This window comes from Squalius cephalus (assembly GCF_949319135.1).
Source record: "Squalius cephalus genome assembly, chromosome: 11".
Taxonomy (NCBI): Eukaryota; Metazoa; Chordata; class Actinopteri; order Cypriniformes; family Leuciscidae; genus Squalius; species Squalius cephalus.
In genome coordinates this window covers 37,137,597-37,160,279 of record NC_137132.1, presented here as the reverse complement: position 1 = coordinate 37,160,279, position 22,683 = coordinate 37,137,597, and the positions used below count along the sequence as shown (strand labels likewise).

Below are 22,683 nucleotides of genomic sequence, written 5' to 3'. Positions count from 1 at the left end.
TCATTTTTACTCAAAACTAATGGCTGGGATAGATTCGGCACCCCTAAAAACCCCTAGTTAGACATCTCAAAAGGTAATATATAAAAATAAAAAATAAACATTATTTTTACCCAGGCCGTCTGGGCACCCCAACTTTGATTGCCTCTCCAGGCTTTTGGGAGGTGTTACTAGACACCTATAGGAACACATGTTAAAAAAAGCTATTGGTAAGAATTTTTTTTGCAGATTGGCAAAAAAATTCCTAACTTTCCCTAACTATTAGTGTTTTTGTTGTTGTTATTAATAATTGCTCAAATACCAAATACAAAGTATTTATTCAATTTCCGCGCGCGCGCGTGTGTGTGTGTGTGTGTGTGTGTGAGAGAGAGAGAGAGAGAGAAGATTATGACTGGTATTGTTTATTGTAAGTGTTTGTTGCCTTTTTGGACTTGTCACCTCCTTCTCTGGGCCAGCATCCTCTAACCTCGCCTTTTTAGGGGGCTTGCCTCTCAGGCCGAATGAGAGGATGCTTAATTGCTTTTTAGTGATGCTCGGAGCTCGGAGTGGTTAATTGTAAAATAAGTAGGCCTACCCGACTGAAAATTATTTTGGATGCTCGAAAATTTTAAATAAACCTAATTGACAAAACAGTTATGCACTTTGACCAAACTCTAACTTCGCACTCCAACACCAAATAAAAAAATACTGCATTGTACTGTAATTTAATACAGCCCATAATGCATTGCAAACAGTAAAAAACTACATTACTTAAATACAGCAGAGTACTGTTAAGAATTTTCTGTAAATTAACAGCAATTTCTTAAACACAAAATATTGCCCAGAATGCAATGTTTTATACAGTACTTTACTGTTTTGATGGAAAACAGTATTTAACTGTTAGATTTTGGCAGTTTTTTTTAACAGCAATTTTTTACAGTGTGGTTTAAAAGACCGAATACCCTTCTTGTTGTTGTATGTTCTAATAGCATATTGTCAATTCATTGTGTTGGACGATATTGTGATTTGTTATCTTCTCCTTTGTCTGTGTTAGTTATGCTACATAACTGTCACAGGACCTTGTTACGTTGCATGTTGAATTCAACAAGTGTTGTTCAGTTATCTCAGAATTAAACATTTTCTATTAATCCATTTTGTGTAAAAATCTACCAACTCTCGGCAGATTTAAAGAAAGAGTAAAGGAAGAAATATTTAAAATCATGTCTTATGATATTATGGTTTGCTCATTACATTGCAAATGGATGGCCCATATTGAGTCTGTTGCATTGTGGGATAAAGGACCCAGTACAGTGTGCTCTGTTGTATTTTACACATACTGCAAAATATATCATTCAGGTATACATACATACTTGTTTGCATACTGTGCACTAAAGAAATAATGAGTTGTATAGTTCTATGCTGTACTGAACATGGCCTGAAGTCAGTTTAATAAATCAAGCGTATAACATCAGCTGGCGCTCAGCTGATCCACGTCTACCTATAGGAATATAACGCCTATCACAGCATTCCTATTTAAGTTACCTTTTCAGTTATTCTTCATTGTGTTGCTCAGGAGCTATTACCCTCCACCATCCCCAGATCTTCCACTTGTCCGCAGTCAGCACTTGGCCTCTGACATTCCTTAATGCCATTACATTATTGTCATCAATAGCACTAATGATATCTGTAATGCTTTTTGTTGTTTGGGTTGCTTAGCAGGGGGTTTTATCGCTGCTCTTATCCATTCTACACTGCATTGATGGACTGGGAGTTCTTGGGAGCCCAGAACAGATCTATACCACCAACCCAAACTCTATGCTAAATGTCAATCATCTTTAATGGTAATGGTCCCGACAAAACATTAAATTAGTATTGTCTCCTTTCAACCATTTACCTAATACAAACAATCTTCCAATTGGGATTATATAAAAAAAAAAAAATGTCATCATAAATGAGATAATAATCTGTTTTTATTTATCTTGAACCGATAAAATCCTTTGACAAAAGCATGTCAGCTCACTCACAGACCATGCACTCTGAAAACATTCAGGAATCTGTCAAATCTGCATAGTTTCTTATGCATTCCTGTGTTTCAGTCGGCTCCGCTATGCTAAGGACGAAATTCCAGCTCCTTGTAAAGGTGCTGCTTGAGCCAGGGCATCACTGTGAACACACTGATGTGGAAGTCCCGGGCGTCTAGAGGCCGGTTATCTCTGACAGCGGTCCTTGAGTCACATGTCTCCTTAGTGCCCCAGCTAATGACTGCCACCTGTGGGAGAATAACAGAAGTCAAATGATTTGAGAAGTCAAGAGTTTTGCTCTGGGGTGTGTTTCCTGAACAACGATGTAACTCGCTGCTTAACTTACCATAGTATTATGCATCGTTGAAGAAATCAACTTGCTAGTCACGACTGTTTCCCAAAACCGTACTGTCGCAAATTTGTTGTTCAGTAATAACTTCTTTTAATGAATCCATTTGAGATCGAATTAATGCTAAAAGTTTTGCTATAAATTACATCTGAAAACTATGTCTCTAGTTATTTTGCTTAGTTATTTCCAGATTCAATCATAGCTCTTACGTTCTAGAGCATGTACATGCTCACTCTTCAAAAACGACGCTTTAAACGCACCCCTGTTTAGTTTTAGGGTTTGTTCGCAATTGTAGTTTGGTTCTCTTGGAACTTTTGGTCTTGACGAAAAAAAAGAAAATTATACATTTAGTCCTGGTTCTCTTAGCGTTCACAATGTCATTTTTAACGCCGAACTTAAAGACAAAACAAAAAGGAACAGCTTTTATGACATTTTGCGACTGAACTTACCGCACATTCAAAACAATGCTGTGTGCTCGGCTTAATGCGCTCATCGTATGTGTGTGCATATGATGGTATTTTTCTAGCTGACACTCGTGAAGAGCTTAGAAAATGTGCAAAAGAATCAAAACAGTGTTTCCTCTGTCACACAAAGATATGCCGCAAGAAGACGCCTGCACTGAACTGTAATGACGAGAAAAACCAGTGCTTAGGGTTAGGGTTAGCATACTAGTGCATAGCAAATAGCATACTTCCCTTCTATATAGTAGGCAAAAAATAGTATTTGACAAAAGAAGTAGTCTATGTCCGAATTCACAGTACTCATAAAAGATTAGGCAAAAAGTACCCTGATGACCTACTAGTTCCGGTGAGATTGAGGCCACAGGAGAAGATTTATGAGTGGCAGTAAAACGACGCAACTGACGCTGGCAGGTCACATGATAATAACAACATGGCGGATGTAGTCAGTCTGGATTACATTCATACTACACACATTCATACTATATAGAACATACTTTTTTAGTGGTTACACAGTAAGTACTTATTCAAAATATAAAAAAAAATTTGCCAGGCTGTCATACAAAGAAATTATGAACGCATGCAAAAACAAGTGAGAACCAAAGAAATATTAATAATTGATTATGTTGTAGTCAGTGTAAGCTTTTCCCCATGAGCTTTTTGTTTTTCTATGCATTTTTTTTTTTTTTTTTTGCATATCAAAATAAAACCCGTAGCTGTAGTTTGCCTTTTTTGCCAAAAAATTCAGTCAGATAAATACCTTAAAGTTTAGTTATTTGCTCTTCCCTCATATACACACACTTTTTTTTTTTTTTTCTCTCATATTTTGATGGTTTAAACTAACTTGTAGGATCATTAAAAACAAATATCCGCTTCAGACATCACTTTTTGCCACTACTGTACATATTCACTTATGGACATTGATCTCTCTAATTCACTTATCCTGGTGATAAATATTGTGTATATTGTAATATTAATATTGGAAGTATTTGAATATGAAGTGGAAATTCATCCTAGAAATTTCTTATTTGCCAGTGATATCAAGACATATTCTTTAAAAAACACGTAATATTATCTTACATTATTTTGACTCAAGTAAAAGTATTATTAAGACCAAAAAAAATTAAATAATAATAATAATGATAATTTTAGTTTTTTGCTGAGCACTTTAACTTCCACCTCGGGAACTCTCTCTTTATCAAGGCGAAAGAAATTTGAAAATAAACTACAAAGCACTCACTTGAAAATATCGCATCCTCTTACGCAGAAAGAGAGCTCCTCCAGAATCCCCTGCAAAGAATTGCACTCATTATGTGTCATCTCAGTGTGTAGATATGAAGATATATATATATATATTATAATAAATAAAAATTTCTTCAATCAAACCTTTGCAAGTCATTTCATGTCTGATTGTCTCTGTTCCTCCAGTGCACATGAACCGGTCTGTTATCACTTCTGACAGTGATGCGCTGCTGTTTGCAGGGAAGCTGGATCTTGCTTTCTTTAAGCATTCACCTCTCTGTGGAAGAAAGTTTTATTATTTTGATATACATAATCGACTAACTTATAGGATGCACTGATTAATTAATCAAATGGATCACAAGTAATCACATTACAAGTGAATTATTGTTTGTTTTATTTCCATTTTATTGAACACAAGTCTACCACTGTCCTTCAGTCCTACAAGTCTATTCACAAAGGATGTGTTCTTCCTGTTTTAATTGTTGGTTTATGTACAGCTGTGGCCAAAAGATTAGGCAGTGACAAATTCTGTGCAAAGAAATCACTGCAAAACTGAAGTTTGCTGCTTCAGTTTTTGCTGTTTTGATGCACATTGTTTCTAGATTATTGTGCGGAGGGATCAGATGAATTTTAAATAACTGCAAAAAGCTTCACTTTATCACAAAAACCCAAACATATGTCTATTTGTTTTTTGGCCCTGGCATCTAACATCATTTCACTAATCATATCAATAGCTCATGAGAAAGTGTGAATGTGCACAAGTCAGGTAAAATCACTCTATCATTCTGATTGAATTATGAGAGCAAACTGATTGCATTAAAGGAAGGAAAGAAGTGCTTCTAATCATTGTGTTCTTGTGTTAGCAATGGTTGCCTCCAAAAGAAAGACTTGCAGCCATCATCGCTTTGCATCAATATGGCCTCACATGCAAGGAAATTTCTGCAGAGAATATTGCACCTGAAAGAACCATTTACCGGATCATCGAGAACTTCAAGGAGAGAGGTCCGACTGTAGTGAAGAAGATCCTGTTTTGGGATGTCCCAGAGTGTCCAGAAAGAGCAAATGGCTACAGGAATCGTGTCACGGCCTGGTGTCCAGAAGATCAGCAAAGAAGCCACTTCTCTCCATGACAAACAAGGTTTGGACAGCAGAAGACTACAGTTATTTTCTCAGATGAAGCTCACTTTGTTTGGGACATCTGGAAAATAGATTGTCTGGAGAAGAAAAGGTGAACGCTACCAGTCCAGTGTCGTTCCAACAGCGAAACATCCTTAGGCCATCCATGTGTTGGATTGCTTTTCATCTGAGGGAGTGGGCGCTTTCACAATTATGCCCAAAAACGCTGTTTAATAAAGAATGGTATCAAAACGTCCTGCAAGAGAAACTTCTCCCAATGACTCAGGAGAAATTTGGTGATGATCCGTGCATTTTCCAGCATGATGGAGCAGCATGTCACAAGGCAAAAGTGATAATGAAGTGGTTCGGAGTCAGAGATCCTGGCAACTCCCTGGATCTTCATCCCATATGTTACATCTAAGGACGTATTGTTTTTCTCTTGTGCATATGTTAAGGTCATTGCTATGTATTTTTCTGTATTGTTGCTTTTGCATTTTTCCCTCTCTATTTTTTTTCTCTATGCTGATGCTCTTCAGGTGCTGATTGTAGACACCTGTACCTCATTTACTGATGGTCATCTGGCATTCATCGGTTCCTGCAAGAAGAGGGCCAGCACTAAAAGCACCCTAAAGCCACACAGCAAGCAGAGAGATTTGGAGGTTTTTCCCCTCCCCATGTGGACTTCTTCTCTTCTGCCCCAGATCATTCGCCAATGTTGTTTTTCTTTTGTAAATAATTTAAAGGAGTCATAACCTGCAATTTTCACTTTTCCACGAGAATCAATGTATGTTATGATTGCATAATGATTATACACTGGCCGGGAAGCCGATATTTAAAAGTGAAGCGTTTGTTTACCTCAGGGTTTGTAAAATAGCCCACGTGCACGCGCACTAAAAAACGAGATTTTGATTTCTGCCCCGTCTTGACGTCAAGACGGGGCAGGATATACCATATATGGACACCGCAGACCTATGCTGCAGGAAGCCCTGCCCCTCTCCCCCTCATATTCAGTTCAGTCGAGAAAGATGCAGAAACGTAGTGCACACGTGAGTTGCTCTGTGGTTGACTGCCAGAATCAACATGTAAATGTGTTTTCTCTACCAAGAACGGACCTAGCTATCAGGGAACAGTGGATTAAATTCATTTTTAATGACGCGGTTCCTTCAACCCTTCCCACTGGCTTAACGTTAGGTGTCTGTGCTGTGCTAAACATTGTACGCCGGAATCCTTCACAAATTTGGGGCAATATCAGGCGAAGTTGGCATCGAAGCTCGGGAAAAGCGCCATTCCAACAATCAGAGACTTGCCTGCAATTGAAACGGTAAGACTGTGTTTATATTGCTCTACTGTGTGTAACAAACAGCAGCTAACTGCTAATGCGGCTATTGTATGCTATTGCGTCTGTCACTAGACAAATAAACGAAAGACTCGAGGTGAAGTAATTATTTATGTTCCCTGTAAACGATTTTTGACTGCATTATAATGATTTCTTAATTCAGAATATGATCAAGATTGCGTAGGTGGATGTGTTCGGGGAATTTGCCAGTTAATAGTAACATTTAAAGCCCCTTAAATGAACGAAATGACTCGAAAAAAGATTTGTTCATTTTGATCAACGAGATCGAACAAGAGAGTCAATAGACACTGGTGACTGGTGTTGCCAGATTGGGTGTTTTTCCGCTACATATTAAGGCCGGTTTACGGTGTGTTTTAGGTGGGTTTTCGCCTGGAAGGCTTTATAGAAATCTGGCATCCTACTGAACGAAGTTAAACTGAGAGAGTGTGGCGTTCACAGACACCAGAATGAACGAGTTCACAGTAACGTTCATCAGGCAGTAATGCGGTACGTTCAGTTCACGTTCGCCCAAAATCTGAACGAGTTCAATGAACGCGTTCAGGCACAACACTGGCGGGAGTATTAGCTTCGAGGTAAACATGGGGAATGGCTGCTAACGTTACTTTGCAAAAAACAAATGACTGAGGTCATCATGAATTCGGCTATTGTTGTATATCGATTGCCTAACGCTTATACACTGGCCGGGAAGCCGGTCGCGGCCAGGTCGGGTTCATTCACAACTTGCGCCATGATGTCATTTTGGAATGATATGCTAAAGCGTTACCTGCGGTGTCAACCCCCCTCCTTCCTGCAACCAATCAACGCGCCCCTCATTTGCATTATTAAAATGACCGTCCACGACAGCCAAAATATCGCATCAGATCTCGCGAGACAATAATGCCTTCAGAAATAAGGGTCAGAGGAGCTCTCTGTTTATTTTTTTTCCACTTTTCTTTTTTAGAAGGGCCTGAAAGACTATAATACAGCAGTAGGTATCCAAGGTAATACTAGGTTATGACTCCTTTAATATTAACTGTTAATTGAATTGAAGGTATTGGATTGGTTTTTGCTAGTGGTGGGCAGATCAAGGCTTAGTGAAACACTGAAACAGTTGAAGCAAATGTGCTGGATTATGTTAAGGCTTCGAAACAATCTGACACCCGACTCCACGGTGACCCCTAGTGGTCGGAAAAGTGTAAATGCAACAAAAACCAGGGTCAAACATGCATAAAAACACCTTTTACAAATCTATTGCAAATTTTTTATTGAAAGTAAAATCTTTCAAATGCAATTATCTAATCATCTAATAAGATTATCAAGTGTATACGTTCTTTTATCAATTGTCAGGGTTTGTTTTGTTTGTTCTATGAATGGCTCTGCTTACAGGCCAATAAGACTATTAACTACCATTATTCATTTTAATTATACTAATGTCTAATTAAAATGTCTACAAATGTATAAAACTGATCAGAGATCAGGTAAAACCCACAGACACTTGTTAATTTGTTCTCAGAGTCTCCTCATGATTCATGGGTTGACAGAGTTCATCGCCCCCAGCTGTGAACCATTGAAATGTCAAAGTAGTGTTTCGAAACAGTTATGACGTAATGAAGCCTCATTTACTGAAATCATGTGACTCTGGCAGTTTGATACACACTCCTCCTAACCATTGATTCGTCAAAAGATTCATAAAGGCTTCAAAGCTTCATGAAGCAGTATTTTGAAATTGCCATCACTAGTTTTTGCTAAGAACGTGCACTGGTATACCTTTTTTTTGTGATGACAGTTAAAGTTGTTAAGTCTTTTGTTAGTTGAGTTATTTGTCATTTATCTGCCATATGTCATTTTCTGAGTGAGACAGGGAAGTTTTGCTGTTTTTCTTTTCATTTTCCTTTTGTTATAGGTCATTTAGAAGATTAAAATTTAGTTAGAATCTTTTTGTTTATTATTTTGGCCTTGCGCCCTCCTGAAGCTTTTGTTCCCTTTTTTTCCCTGTTTTAATAAATTACGCTTCAGTTTGACCTTTGGTTGGCAGTGTTCTTTCCTGAGCTGGGGCTGGAGATGAGAAGTTTCCCATGGTCTCTCTCATCTCTTTGTTACATTTTCCCTTAACACCTAGACGTAAAAAGGGGAGATCGTAACACATAGAGAACCTGTGGTCAATCCTCAAAAGGTGACTGGACAAGTAGAAGTACATAAATTGTGATCAACTTCAAGCACTAATAATGTAAGAATGGATCACCATAAGTCAGGATTTGGCCTAGAAGATCCAGCACACCAGAGCGAATTGCAGAGGTTACGAAGAAGAAGAGTCAACACATATTCTTCGCATATGTTGAATGTTTTTGCCAATAAAACCGCTCTAAGACACATCATCTGCAGAGCCATAGCCTTTTCAGACTGGCAGCACCAGGCAAGCAGTTTCAGAGCTGTTGGATGCCTAACCCTTACCTCACTGAAACTATAATCTCCTGCTGACCTGGTGCTGCGACTTTGAACGTGGCATGGTTGTTGGTGCCAGATGGGCTGATCTGAGTATTTCAGAAACTGCTGATCTACTGGGATTTTTATGCACAACCATCTCTAGGGTTTACAGAGAGAGAAAATAGTGAGCAGCAGTTCTGTGGGTGAAAATGCTTTGTTGATGCCAGAGGTCAGAGGTGAATGGCCTGACTGATTTGAGTTACAATAGTAACTCAAATAACCACTCATTACAACCAAGGTCTGCAGTAGATCCTCTTTGAACGCACAACACGTGGAACCTTGAAGCAGATGGACTAAAGCAGCAGAAGGCAAACTGGTGCCAGATGAGAACAGGAAACTGAGGCTACAATTCACACCGGCTCAATAAAACCTAAGAATGGAAGATTGAAAAAACGTTGCCTGGTCTGCTAGTCTCGGTTTCTGCTGCAACATTTAGATGGTAGGGTCAGAATTTGGTGTCAACAACATGAAAGCATAGATTCATCCTGCCTTGTATCAACGGTTCAGGCTGTGGTGTGAGGGAAACTGGTTCCTTGAAAATCTTGAAAAAGAGGCCTTTTGGCATGTGCTGAGACGGAAGATTTGCATCATGGATTTGCAGCCGACAAATCAGCAACTGTGTGATGTGATCATGTCAATATGGACCAAAGTCTCTGAGGAATGTTTCCAGCATCTTGTTGAATCTATGCAACAAAGAATTAAGTTCTGAAGGAAAAAACGGGTCCAACCCAGTACTAGCAAAGTGTACTTAATGAGGTGGCCGGTGAGTGTATAATGCATATATAACTCCTATATATGATCTGAGTTTGAGTCCCGGCTCAAGGTCCTCCCCCCTCTCTCCTCCTCCCTGTTGTTTTCTGACTCATATACACTGCATTATCTAATAAAGGCACAGCACAAATTAAAGTGTTGTAATTTTGTAAGGACAGCACTCACCTTTGCACCACTATGTATGTGGGTGTCTGATCGACGAGTTCCCTGTCTGATGAAGTGAGCCGGAGTCTCCTCCAGGTGGAGCAGGGATCTCTCTGCTCATGCACACAAACATTCATTTCATCATAGAATTATTTTTTATCTTTTAGCTAAAGATTATGAGTTTGGGTATGTTTTGAACTTTGATGTTATTCACTGTAGATATTCATAACAATATATGAATTGAATTTCATAAATACTCACTGTGCGCGTCACATGTAGAGTCTGGGTCCATTCTGAGAGCCCGGTTTGATGATTTGGTACAAGGTAAACAAATGGGCCTGTGTAGAAAGGTATAGATGTAATGCATTAATTGGCAAGACAGAACTCCAAGGCAGTCTGCTTGTTAAGCCATGACATATTGAATACTGTTTCTGGTCCAAGTCTTTACTCCGTTTCAACTGAGAATATCATCTCAGCAGCTGTTTATAAGCACTCTCTATTTATTCATAGCACATATTTAAGATTAAAAAAAAAAAAAAAACACCAGAATATATATCCAAGGGAAAGGGTATTTGAATCTTACCTTGCCTTCAAAGATATCGTAATGTTTTCTCTCATCCTAACCAGAGCAATGTCGTAATCATAAAACTCATTTACATTCTTGTGCTTAAGGCCTTTCACATTAAACAGTGGATGAAGAATCAACTCCATGGCTTTAACTTCACCATTACCTTTGTAAGAGAATGGAAGCAAAGTACATGTAGTTTAGCGTCTGTGCATGACAGGATAAAATCAACATAAATTCAATTTACTCAATTTACTGTTCCTGGTCTAATTCATCGCTGCACATAATAAAAAAAAAAAAATTCTTTCATAAACTCTCTTCGATTTGGCTTTGATTTTTAGCTGACTTTATAAGAGATTCTCTCTGAGTAGCATGAGTCCATAACATTATTCCATAACATTGATGACAAAAGCAACAATTCTTACCATGGCGAACTGTTATGTCAGCAGAACTGGCAGTTGATACAGATTCATCTGTATTCACCTTTATTAAGCAGTGTGCAGCTGTCAATACCATGCTCTTAGTCACTAGAGTCCCTCTGCATGTTTTAGCTCCCTGGATGACACAAAAACAAAAAAACAAAAAAAGGGTAAAATATGATCTACCATCTGAAAGCAGTGCTTTTATAGAAGTTTTTATCTCAAGTTTTATTAAATTGTTAAACTCTTGATATGAATTTACCAACCCAGAGAACATCGACATGCCAAGGTCTGGTGTAAGTTTCAGACTTCTCTTCCTCTCCCTCTTGCTCTCGTGCCACTCCACATTTAGTCACAGCAGAATCACCTGAATTGTACAGTAAGGCACTATTATCAGTAAAGCTGCTTTGAAACAATATATCTGGAGAAAGATATTCAGATTGAAACTGAAAATAAACATATTCATTTGTCAGAGTCTCTGGACAACGATTTCAACTGTGGGACCCTAGAGGTTCTCTGATATCTGATTACTTACTGATCATTCGGTTGAACACAGATCCTAGATGTTTATAGTCCTCTAAAATAAAAAAATGCAGCTCATCTTTTTTGGAAGAGGCAATGCTTGAAAGATCTTTCTTGTTAACATTTCCTTGGACAGCAAACACATACACATCTGTGAAACATATAAATGCACACAACTGGTGAAAATCATTAGGCTGTATTTTTTGACACCTTGGATCAAGGCCTTCACAAAATACACCCACAAGGAAATAACGTATGATTAACTGGCTTGCTTACACTACCTACATTTGTGGTCAGAATTATTGGCACCCCTGGTAAATATGATCAAATATGGCTGTAAAAATAAATCTGCATTGTTTATCCATTTGATATTTCATTAAAAAAAATAGGCAAAAAATCTAACATTTCATTGCAGGAAAATAATTGAAAGTGAGGAGTAAATCATATTATGAAGTAAATTATTTTCTCCAAAACAAGTTGGCTATAATTATTGGCAACCTTTTATTGTTGCCAATAAACCTTTTTATTTTATGTAACATCCTTTTGCCAAGATAACAGCTCCTCCATAAAGAATCTCTCCAGATCCTTCAGATTCCCGGCTCCATGTTGTTGTTTCTACTCTTCCGTTCACCCCACTCATTTTCTATAGTGATCAGGTCAGGGGATTGGGATGGTTTTGACAGAAGCTTCATATTATGCTCAGTGACACAGTTCTGTGTTGATGTTGATGTTTATTTTGGATTATTATCCTGATCAAAGATCCAACCACGGCCCGTTATAAGATTTGCAGCAGAGGCTGTTAGGTTTAGATTTTTTTATCTGTTGGTATTTGCTAGAATCCATGATACCATGTGTCATTCTGAACAAGATGTCCAGGACCTCCAGCAAAAAAAAAAAAAAAAAAAAAAAATGGCCCTCAAAAGATCCAACAGTATATTTATATTTATATTTAACCGTGGACATGGCCGGGGTACTTTTTATTCCTGTTTTCACCAAACCCATCTGGTGGGTTTGCTTCCAAAAAACAATTTTTTTTTTCAGTTTCATCTGACCATAGAATCTGGTCACTTTTGAAGTTCCAGTCGTGTCTGACAAATGAATATGCTGGATTTTGTTTTTTGATGAGCGAGGAGGATTTTTTTTTTAAACCCTCCCAAACAACATGTGGGGATGTAGGAGTTGTTTGATCTTTTTTTTTTTAGGCTTTCTGACCCCAAGACTTAACTAATTTCTGGAATTCTCTATCTGTGATCCTTGGAGAGTCTTTGGCCACTCAAACTCTTGCATTAGGATGATATAGACACACGTCCTTTTCCAGGCAGATTTGTAAAATCTTTAGTTGATTGGAACTTCTTAATTATTGTCCTGATGGTGGAAATGAGAATTTTCAATGCTTTAGCTATTTTCTTACAGCCACTTTCTATTTAACTATATAACTATATTCTTTGGTTTTACTCATTGTGATGGATGATTAAGGGAATTTGGCCTTTGTGTTTCCTCATATGTAAACTCCTGTGAAACAAGATGTCATAGCTAGACAATTTCATGCTCATAGCCATAGTAAATATTAATGGGAATATACTTCAGATATATTTTACTCATAAAAAAAAAATCTAGGAGTGCCAAAAATTGTGAAATACACTTATTTCACAATGTGATCCAATCTGCCAATTGCTCAATCTGATTGAAAAGCCTTTTCATGTAAACACCTGATATGATTAAGATCGATCCTGAATGAAATTTCGATTTTCGGTGGTGTAAGCCTTAAATAATCTGATCAGTAGAACAAAAACTTAGCATGTGAATATGACTATCTTTTTAATCGGATTCAAAAATAGCTTGCACACATGCACAGCATGTTTACCAGAGCACTTTTATAATAATATCTATATTTACATACTTTTTACGTCTTACAAACAGGCATATATTTATTGACATCTTACAAATTGGTCAGTTTAGGAGACTGAAATGTTTTTTTGCTAAAAAAAAAACCCCTCTTCTGACGGCTTTCAGCTTTCCTTTCAGGCATGTCTTCAAGTCAAAAACAACAATTATACTAAGATGTGGCATTCTCTGAACGTGGAGACTGGGCACTGCGTTTGTGCTGAAGTTTTGTTAAGGATATATAAATGCACATGTGAATGCAAATGTGAATCGGATTGCGAAATGTGAAGTTTAGAGTTGTTATAAACAGAAATAGAAATTGGATTGGATTCATTCAGGTTGATGAAAATTTGTGCATGTAAAATATTACTACTAACCTACTGTGGTATGCGTAGGGAAATGCTACACATCAAAGTGAAATAAAAATGGTAGGGTAAAGGTGGACATGAATGGACATGAAACCCTAAACCTGTTTGTGTTACACATCACAGAAACCAATGTTAGCATCTGTACATTTTAATTGTAGGATAAAACTTGTTAATTTTGAGCTTTTTTGTGCTTCAGGGTCTTCAGAGTTTAATATGTTCATTGTGTCAATGTCACAGGATGAGTGTCTCTTCCATGAACCCAGAGTTTTTGAAAAAGAATAGCATATGGCACTGGAGTAAGACAGAATCCTACAGGAGCAGAAATGAATATCCGTGTCCTGTACACGTTGGTTTTTCTGGGTGGTGTAAAGGCCAAAACTATGTATTTGCATGCATCACATTATTGTGCGGTGGGCCCTTTAAGAGACTGATCCCTTCACTCATAGCGTGCGCTGTTGTGCTGATGACCTGAGCGGATAAATTCTAACATACTTTTGGAGAAGTGGATGAGAGCTGGACAGAATTTTGTGGGAGTGGGACTGAAAACCCACCCCTCCTCAGACAACAAGATATTTGTCCAGTTATAATGATTCGAAATAAACTGAAATTTGAGCAATTATTACATGAGAGGAAAAACAGGGTTAATATCAAAATGAGTCTGATAGGGTAAGACATGTAAACTTTTACGAGACGAACCCAGGAGCTCCTCGTGTGTGTGGTCTACACTGCTGGGTTTGTAGCCCAATAAGTTCCGGATCTTGGCTAACATGTTTTGAGGGTTGCGTCCCATATTTGAGTGGCCTGGATACACACAAAAACAAAAGCAAAATTAGTACATCAATAAATGAGCTTCAGAATTATTCACAACCTTTGAGCTTAAAATGCCTGTTATTACTTTTTTGACATACAGTATCTGCAATAATGATGAGCTTATATTTAGGAATATTGAGGGCTTGTACAGTAGTTAAATATGCAATGTTATAGTTTATTTAAAATGGAAATTCTGTTGTCGTTTACTCACAACACAAAATATGATATTTTATGAATGATTTGTGGAACAATAAAAAGGAGATATTTTGAAAAAGTCAAAAGATGTTTGGAAATCCCCCTTTTTTATGTTCCCCATAAGTAAGAAAGTCACAGGGTACATAAAGTCCTTACTTAATGAACCATTATGTTTTTATTACCTTAGAATAAGCCATTTCTATCTACACACACTGGTCCCCTTACATCGACATGTTTCTACAGGAGCCCTAAACGGACAAACGCGTTTCGTCACTATGTTGTTCTTCGTGCAAAAACGCGAGCTAAAGTAAGCGAATAAAACACTGACACAATGATGAACAAGTAACAATAATATTCGCAATAACATATCGTTTTACTGAGTAATTAAGTAAACCTAATTTCTTAATGTATCTTTGTAAAGAAACCTCATTGATTAACTGTCTCCGACGACGACATCATTTCCTGTCGACCACCGTAACTTCTGTTGGGTGCAATTCGCAACCTCACCACTAGATGCCGCTAAAAATCACACAGTGCAGCTTTAAAGACACACTATGCAGTTTCCGTTTATCTCAAACAGCGCCCCCTAGAGTCGCTGTGCAGTACTTGTAATTAACGTTACTGTCGTAAATACCACTCACGCAGAGCCGTCTCTGCAGTCTTCCGACCGCGCTTTCTTCATTTTCTTTGTCGACTCTACCATGATTCACGTCTGAAATGCGTGCTAGTGTCTTCCAGAGAGGCTGCTTCATATGTTGTTGATGTATGTGACGTCGTGCCGTAAAGCAAGTCGTGATCCTCTCAAGATTTGTCGGAGCGCCACCTCTCAAACCTGCATTGCTGGTTTTGCCAGCGGCGTATCCCTGTCCACTCCCCAACCCCCCGCTTTGCTATCGGGATGATCCGTTAGGGTTCAACATATCCTACAGCTGTGTCTCATTTTAAAGGCTGTGCCCTCCAGAGGTCACATTTGTCAGTCACATACATCATTGAGGATGATTCATTTCAGAAAAATGACCATTATAAAACTGATTGTTATTCCTTGTGAGGCGTACATTTCTTACATTTGAATGAAATGGTTATTTTTCTGAAATGAGGCATCCTTGTTGACACAGTATGTAGCTGACAAATGTATGAGCCCTGGTCCTTGTAGACCCCCATTACTGCATTTTGCTTTGTCTTCCTAGAGAAGCACTGCCATAGACTGCCACATCTACAGAAATGTGTGTATGTGTGTGTGTGTGTGTGTGTGTGTGTGTGTGTGTGTGTGTGTGTATGTCAATGTCCCAGGTCAGACACAAAAGTAAAGCCACCCTTTAGCCTTACTCTTCTCATATTGGTCAGTCTTACCATCAGTTGCAATGATAACGACGTTCTGAGTCTCATTGAACTGATTTCTTTTGGTCTCCCTGAGTAAACCAAGCTGACTGTACACCCTTTCTAGGGCTGTATACAGATTGGTGCCTCTCTTACTTTCATGGCCTGAAATGAAATTTAAATTAATTACATAAAACTGGAAACTGGAGTTAGAAAGCTACAATAAAGAATTAGTAAAACATATGGCTCCAAATTTTAAAAACAAACATTTGTACAATGAACATACTTTCGTAGCTAAACTCCTCTAATTTCCTCAAGATATCCTGCACATCTTGACTCTCGAAGCTTGTAATGGACACTATTACTTTGGGCTCACTGGCATATGAGATTATCTCAAACTTCATGTGGACTTCATAGCTGTCCAGCTGGAAGATGAACAAAATTGCACAGCAATTTATTTTTGCACAATAATTTATTTTGATTCAAACACATGATGGCTGTTTAATGCTTTAGAATTAGTAATTTAATTTAATTTAATTTAATTTAATTTAATCATTAATCTTATTTTATTGTGCTGTATTATTGCTAATATGTTTAATTGTTGTAATTTATCATTATTATAATGTATATTCATGTTTATGTTACTATTTATTTTATAGAAAACCACAACCATACAAACCAGTCTGTTGAGTGGTGACTATAAATGGGTTATTCCCATCGCATTAATTTGATTTGTTGTCTGAAAGAATAGGAATCACGGAGGACACCCAATGTATTCTTGTCTATTTATTGGTGGAATCTTATTAAAGTCAAATTTTTTTGAAGATATTTAAGTTTTAATAAAATGCATCCCATTCATTGACAACTATATTCACTGCACCAACCAACAATCACTGCAACATCTAGATAATCAGCTTGCTGGAATTTTTTTTTATTAAAAATATATAGATATTTTTTTTGCTATGTATGAAACATACAATACGCTTTAAATGATTATTCATAAATGTAAGTATGCACTAACTTATCGTCAAGACAAGACGGTGTAGCTCTTAAAAAAGTAATAAAGAATACCAGTCACAGCAGCAGTCGTTCTTCTCTCTGCCATGTTTAAAGTTTATTGCCTGCCCAACTCGGAAACTCAGATATCAAAATGATCTCAATTTCCCAGTAGTACGACCTGAGAGGGCATTCATGTCCAATTCCTGACTAGGAAACTCATATTTACGATAATTCCAAAAGCATGTGAAGTCAGCATAAAGCCTGACTTATGTCAACTCAAACTATTCCTCTAACCCTGAGTTTGTTCAACTACCATTATGGTACGAGCCTGTGGTCTTTGGCCATCTACATCTAGTTGTTTTAGAGAACACATTCCTATTAAATGAGTTAAACGTTTTATTTTAAATAAGTATATTAACATGTTTAATTGACAGCTTTTTGTACTTGTAAAAACATTTTTAATACATTTTTGTAATTTTGTAATTTGCTTTGCCTTTTAATTTTTCCAAGTTATAGAAATACCAACCTTACGGACAAGTTCAATAATGGCAGTTTTTGCTGCCTGAAAATTATCCTTTGAAATGCTTCCTGATGTGTCCATAAGGATGAAAACATTTAGCCGACCTTCTTCAACCCTGACAGTCCTACCCAAATTTTGCCCTGTAGTAAAACATGTAGTAAAGGTTAATGTTCCTTACTTGTGTACAAGAAAATGATATTTTCAAAAAGTTCTGGTTTCACCTTTCTTTTTAAAGTTAGGGTGTGACACATCCATAACTGCGGTCAGAGATCCTCCAAAGGCCTGAGCAACGGTATCTGGTTGATCAAATGAGTACTGGGCTAAAAAAAAAAAAAAAAAAAAAAATTTGAATGTTTACATTGAATCAGGGGTGTATTCCAGAAAGCAAGGTTATCTTACCGTCAAACATACCCTGAACTCTCGGTTGATTAAACCAAACCTTGCTTACTTGAGGTATGCTGGTTCCAAAAACGCATCTGGGTGTAAGTAAGAGTATGTTCATGGTTAACACACCAGACATTCTCAACAGAGTGACGAATCGACGAGTCACCATGGAAATGGATGCTAGGAAAAAGCATGTCATACGACTACTTTCTTCTTCTTTAAATGCTGATTTACATACTTATCAATTTACATTTACATGCATATCGCCACCTATTTCACTCTAAAAAATGCTGGGTTGTTTCAACCCAAATTTGGGTCAACTATGGACAAACCCAGCCATTGGGTTAAATTTGTAAATTACATTTTTAACCACATGTTTGGGTTTGTCCATATTTGACCCAAAATCGGGTTAAAACAACCCAGTATTTTTTAGAGTGTGGTTGTGCAATAATTTTTCAATCTTTTCATTTAATAATCTTTAATCACTGTGAATAAGAACTATATCGTTTGTTTGATGCTAATTATATAATAAAAAGAAAGACAGATTAAACTAAATACAGTAATTTTGCTTCCACGTTGCTTGAAAGATAACATATCATATATCATATCATATATGTCTTTATCAACCCCATTTCCAGAATAGTTGGGACATTTTGTAAAGTGCAATAAAATCAAGAATCTGTGATTTGTTAATTCTCTTGAACCTTTATTTAACTGACAAATGAACAAAGAAAATATTTCCAATGTTGTCACAGACAAACTTTTTTTTTAAACAATTTGTTTGAATTTGATGGCCGCAACACACTCCACAAATGTTGGGACAGAGGCATGTTTACCACTGTGTCACATCACCTTTCCTTTTAATTACACTTTTTAACCATTTAGGGATTGAGGATAGTAATTGTTGCAGTTTTGCAAGTGTAATATATTTTCACAAGCTCAACAGTTTGTGGTCATCGTTGCCTGATTCTCCTTTTCAGGATGGGTCATACATTTTCAGTAAGAGAAATATCTGGACTGCAGGCAGGCCCTCGGGCACATCTCTTCTATGGTGCAGAGTGTCTAGAAACCACTCAGTTTTAGCATGTGCAGAATGAGGCCTGGCATTGTCTTTCTTCCCAGGAAAAATGTCTTCTTGATGGCAGTTTATGTCTGTACAATCCCAATATATGCCTCCATGTCAGTGGTACCTTCACATAAATGCAAGTCACCCATGCCGTTTGCACTGATGCATCTCCGTACCATGACATATGTTTGCTTTTGCATCTGTCACTGATGGAAGTCTGATTGGTCCCTTTAGTCTTCAGGACTGAGAAGTCAATGTCTGTTTTTCCCCAAAACAAGCTGAAATATGGACTCATCTCACCGCAGCAGTCTTGATTAATGTTTTCACTTTTATTTTGCCTCTGTCCCAACTTTTGTGTAGTGAAATTAGTTTATATTAACAAAATACAATTATGTTGTTCAGTGAAAACATTGGAAAACTTTTCTTTGACCTTTTGTCAGTTAAAAAAAAGGTTCAAGCGAAATTAACAAATCACAGATTGTGATTTTTATTGCATTTTACAAAATGTCCCAACTTTTCTGGAAATAGGGTTGTATTATAGAAATACAATATAGCATAGAAAACGTGCTGTTGCAAAAAAAAAAAAAAAAACATCTGAATGCAGATCAATGATGTATGAGATGAGAATTATATAGCTATATATGTATATACTGTATATATATATATATATATATATATATATATATATATATATATATAGTATATATATATATATATTTTTTTTTTATTTTTTTTTTTTTTTTATTTATTTATTTATTTGTTTTTTAAATAGCATAACCTTGTTTTAATAACGCTTTATTAAGTAAATTAACCCTGAACACTAACCCTGAACACGTAAACTAACCCTGGATCATGAGCTGCTCCGGAGCAGGTTATGTTCAGAGAGTAGGTTGCAATGGCAACTTACATACCCTGAAAGTTAACTCTTCCAAAAAAAGTTTTTGGAACCGAAAGTTGAGGTTATCCTCTTACTTACCCTTAAACCCTTGTCACATAACATTCGCAGGAGTGATGAGATAGTTAGTAGATTGTGTTCACTGAATCGCTGGCTGTCTAAGTGGTGTCCGCAACATAATATAGAATTCATAGACAATTGGAAACGTTTTTGGGGCAAACCTGACCTGTTGAAAAGAGATGGTATTCATCCCTCCTGGGATGGTGCTGCTCTTCTCTCTAGTAATATGGCACATAGTCTTAGAGCTCAAACATGACAATCTGGGGCTCAGGTCAGGAAGCAGACAGACTGGCTAAACCGACCGTCTGCTAGTGGCCTCGCGTCACCAAGGTCAGATAAATCCCATCACATAGAGCCTCTTTCACCTAGATATCATCATATAGAGACTGTGTCTGTTCCCCGAATTTGGAAATCCAAAAAACGTTTAAACCCATCTAAGGTTAAAAATTTAATTGATGTTCAACAAATAAAAAACAGCTATAATACAGATGAGCAAATGCTAAAGCTCGGGTTGATGAATATTCGATCCCTTACCTCAAAAGCACTCATTGTTAATGATATGATTACAGACTATAACCTAGATGTGCTGTGTTTGACAGAAACCTGGCTAAAAGGTAAATCACGTTTGAGATTTGTGCTGGCTACTGTATACAGGCCACCTGGGCACCATAAAGATTTGATCAAAGAATTTGCGGACTTTCTATCAGAATTAATATTGACTGCAGATAAAGTACTAATTGTTGGTGATTTTAATATACACATCGATAATGAAAAAGATGCATTGGGTTTGGCATTTAAAGACATTGTAAACTCAATTGGAGTTAGACAACACGTGTCAGGACCTACTCATCGTCGTAATCATACTCTAGATCTAATATTATCACATGGAATAGATGTTGATGCCGTTGAAATTCTGCAGCAGAGCGATGACATCTCAGATCATCATCTAGTCTCGTGTAAACTTCATTTAGCCAAGGCTGCAAAGCCGACTCCGTGTTACAAATATGTGAGACCTATCACTTCTGCCACTAAAGATTGCTTTATTAATAATCTTCCTAATCATTTTCAGCATCTCAGCATCTCAGATAGCTTAGAAGAACTAGATATTACAACAGAAACTTTTAACTCTCTCTTTTCCAGCACTTTAGACACAGTTGCTCCGTTGCGCTTAAAGAAGATTAAAGAAAATAGTCCAACGCCGTGGTACAACGAGCACACTCGGGCCCTTAAGAGAGCAGCCAGAAAAATGGAGCGCAACTGGAAGAAAACAAAACTAGAGATATTTCGCATTTCATGGAAGGAGAGCTCAATTACTTACAGAGAGGCTTTAAAAGCTGCTAGATCTGCTTATTTTTCAACCCTATTAGAAGAAAATAAACATAATCCTAGGTATTTATTTGAAACGGTGGCTAAACTAACGAAAAAGAAAGCTTCAAGCACCGAAGTTTCCAAGCAACACAGCAGTAATGACTTTATGAACTTCTTTACTTACAAGATTGATAATATCAGGGACAAAATTATAACTATGCAACCGTCTACTACAGTATCACATCAGGCAGTGCATTGTAGTCTCCCTGAGGAAAAATTTGATTCATTCGTTGCTATAGGAGAGGAAGAATTTACTAAACTCGTTAAATCATCTAAATCTACAACATGTATGTTAGACCCTATACCGACTAAGCTACTGAAAGAGATGCTCCCAGAGGTCACACATCCTCTTCTTAATATAATTAATTTATCTTTGTCTCTAGGATACGTACCAAAAAACTTTAAGATGGCTATGATTAAACCGCTTGTTAAAAAAACGCAACTTGATCCTACAGAATTAGTCAATTACAGGCCGATCTCGAATCTACCTTTTCTGTCAAAGATATTAGAAAAAGCAGTATCTTCACAACTGTGTTCCTTTCTTGAAAGAAATGTTATCTGTGAGGATTTCCAGTCCGGATTTAGACCGTACTATAGTACCGAGACTGCTCTCGTTAGAGTCACAAATGATTTACTCTTATCATCCGATCGTGGTTGTATCTCTCTATTAGTGTTACTCGATCTTAGTGCTGCATTTGACACCATTGACCACAACATTCTTTTAAATAGACTAGAAAACCATGTTGGCATTAGTGGAATTGCACTAGCATGGTTTAAATCATACTTATCTGACCGTTATCAGTTCGTAGCAGTAAATGAAGAGATGTCTTATCGATCACAAGTTCAGTATGGCGTACCACAAGGCTCAGTACTAGGACCGCTGCTGTTCACTCTGTACATGCTACCATTAGGAGATATCATTAGGAAACATGGAATTAGCTTTCACTGTTATGCCGATGATACTCAGCTCTATATTTCTTCAAAACCTAACGAAACTTACCAATTCACAAAATTAACGGAAAGCATAGCTGGTATAAAAAACTGGATGACTAGTAATTTCCTTTGAAAAAACAGTGATTCTAATTATTGGACAAAAAACTTCCTCACGTAATAATCTAGAATACTGTCTAACACTCGATGGCTGCTCTGTTAAGTCTTCGTCGTCGGTTAGGAACCTGGGTGTGCTCTTTGATACCAATCTTTCATTTGAAAGTCACGTGTCTAGTATCTGTAAAACTGCATTTTTCCATCTTAAAAATATATCTAAATTACGCCATATGCTCTCATTGACAAATGCGGAACAATTAGTTCATGCGTTCATGACCTCAAGGTTAGATTATTGTAATGCTCTACTGGGTGGTTGCCCTGCACGCTTAATAAACAAACTACAGCTGGTTCAAAACGCAGCAGCTCG

The 22,683-nt window shown here is 37.3% G+C and overlaps 1 protein-coding gene across 1 annotated transcript in view; it reads right to left on the bottom strand.

Annotated features, from left to right (window-relative positions):
• LOC307166894 (complement C2) overlaps positions 1–22,683 on the bottom strand; it is a 40,391-nt gene continuing 17,708 nt past the window's right edge. The window contains exons 6-19 of the mRNA XM_079885648.1: positions 17,718–17,816; positions 17,503–17,636; positions 16,264–16,402; positions 16,011–16,142; positions 14,352–14,456; positions 11,417–11,554; positions 11,148–11,248; positions 10,888–11,017; positions 10,481–10,628; positions 10,159–10,235; positions 9,919–10,010; positions 4,191–4,323; positions 4,045–4,094; positions 1–2,245 (exon numbers count right to left, since the gene is read on the bottom strand). Of these exons, the coding sequence (XP_079741774.1) occupies positions 2,087–2,245; positions 4,045–4,094; positions 4,191–4,323; positions 9,919–10,010; positions 10,159–10,235; positions 10,481–10,628; positions 10,888–11,017; positions 11,148–11,248; positions 11,417–11,554; positions 14,352–14,456; positions 16,011–16,142; positions 16,264–16,402; positions 17,503–17,636; positions 17,718–17,816 (1,637 nt within the window). The 3' untranslated portion in view covers positions 1–2,086. The remainder of the gene's footprint in view (positions 2,246–4,044; positions 4,095–4,190; positions 4,324–9,918; positions 10,011–10,158; positions 10,236–10,480; positions 10,629–10,887; positions 11,018–11,147; positions 11,249–11,416; positions 11,555–14,351; positions 14,457–16,010; positions 16,143–16,263; positions 16,403–17,502; positions 17,637–17,717; positions 17,817–22,683) is intronic.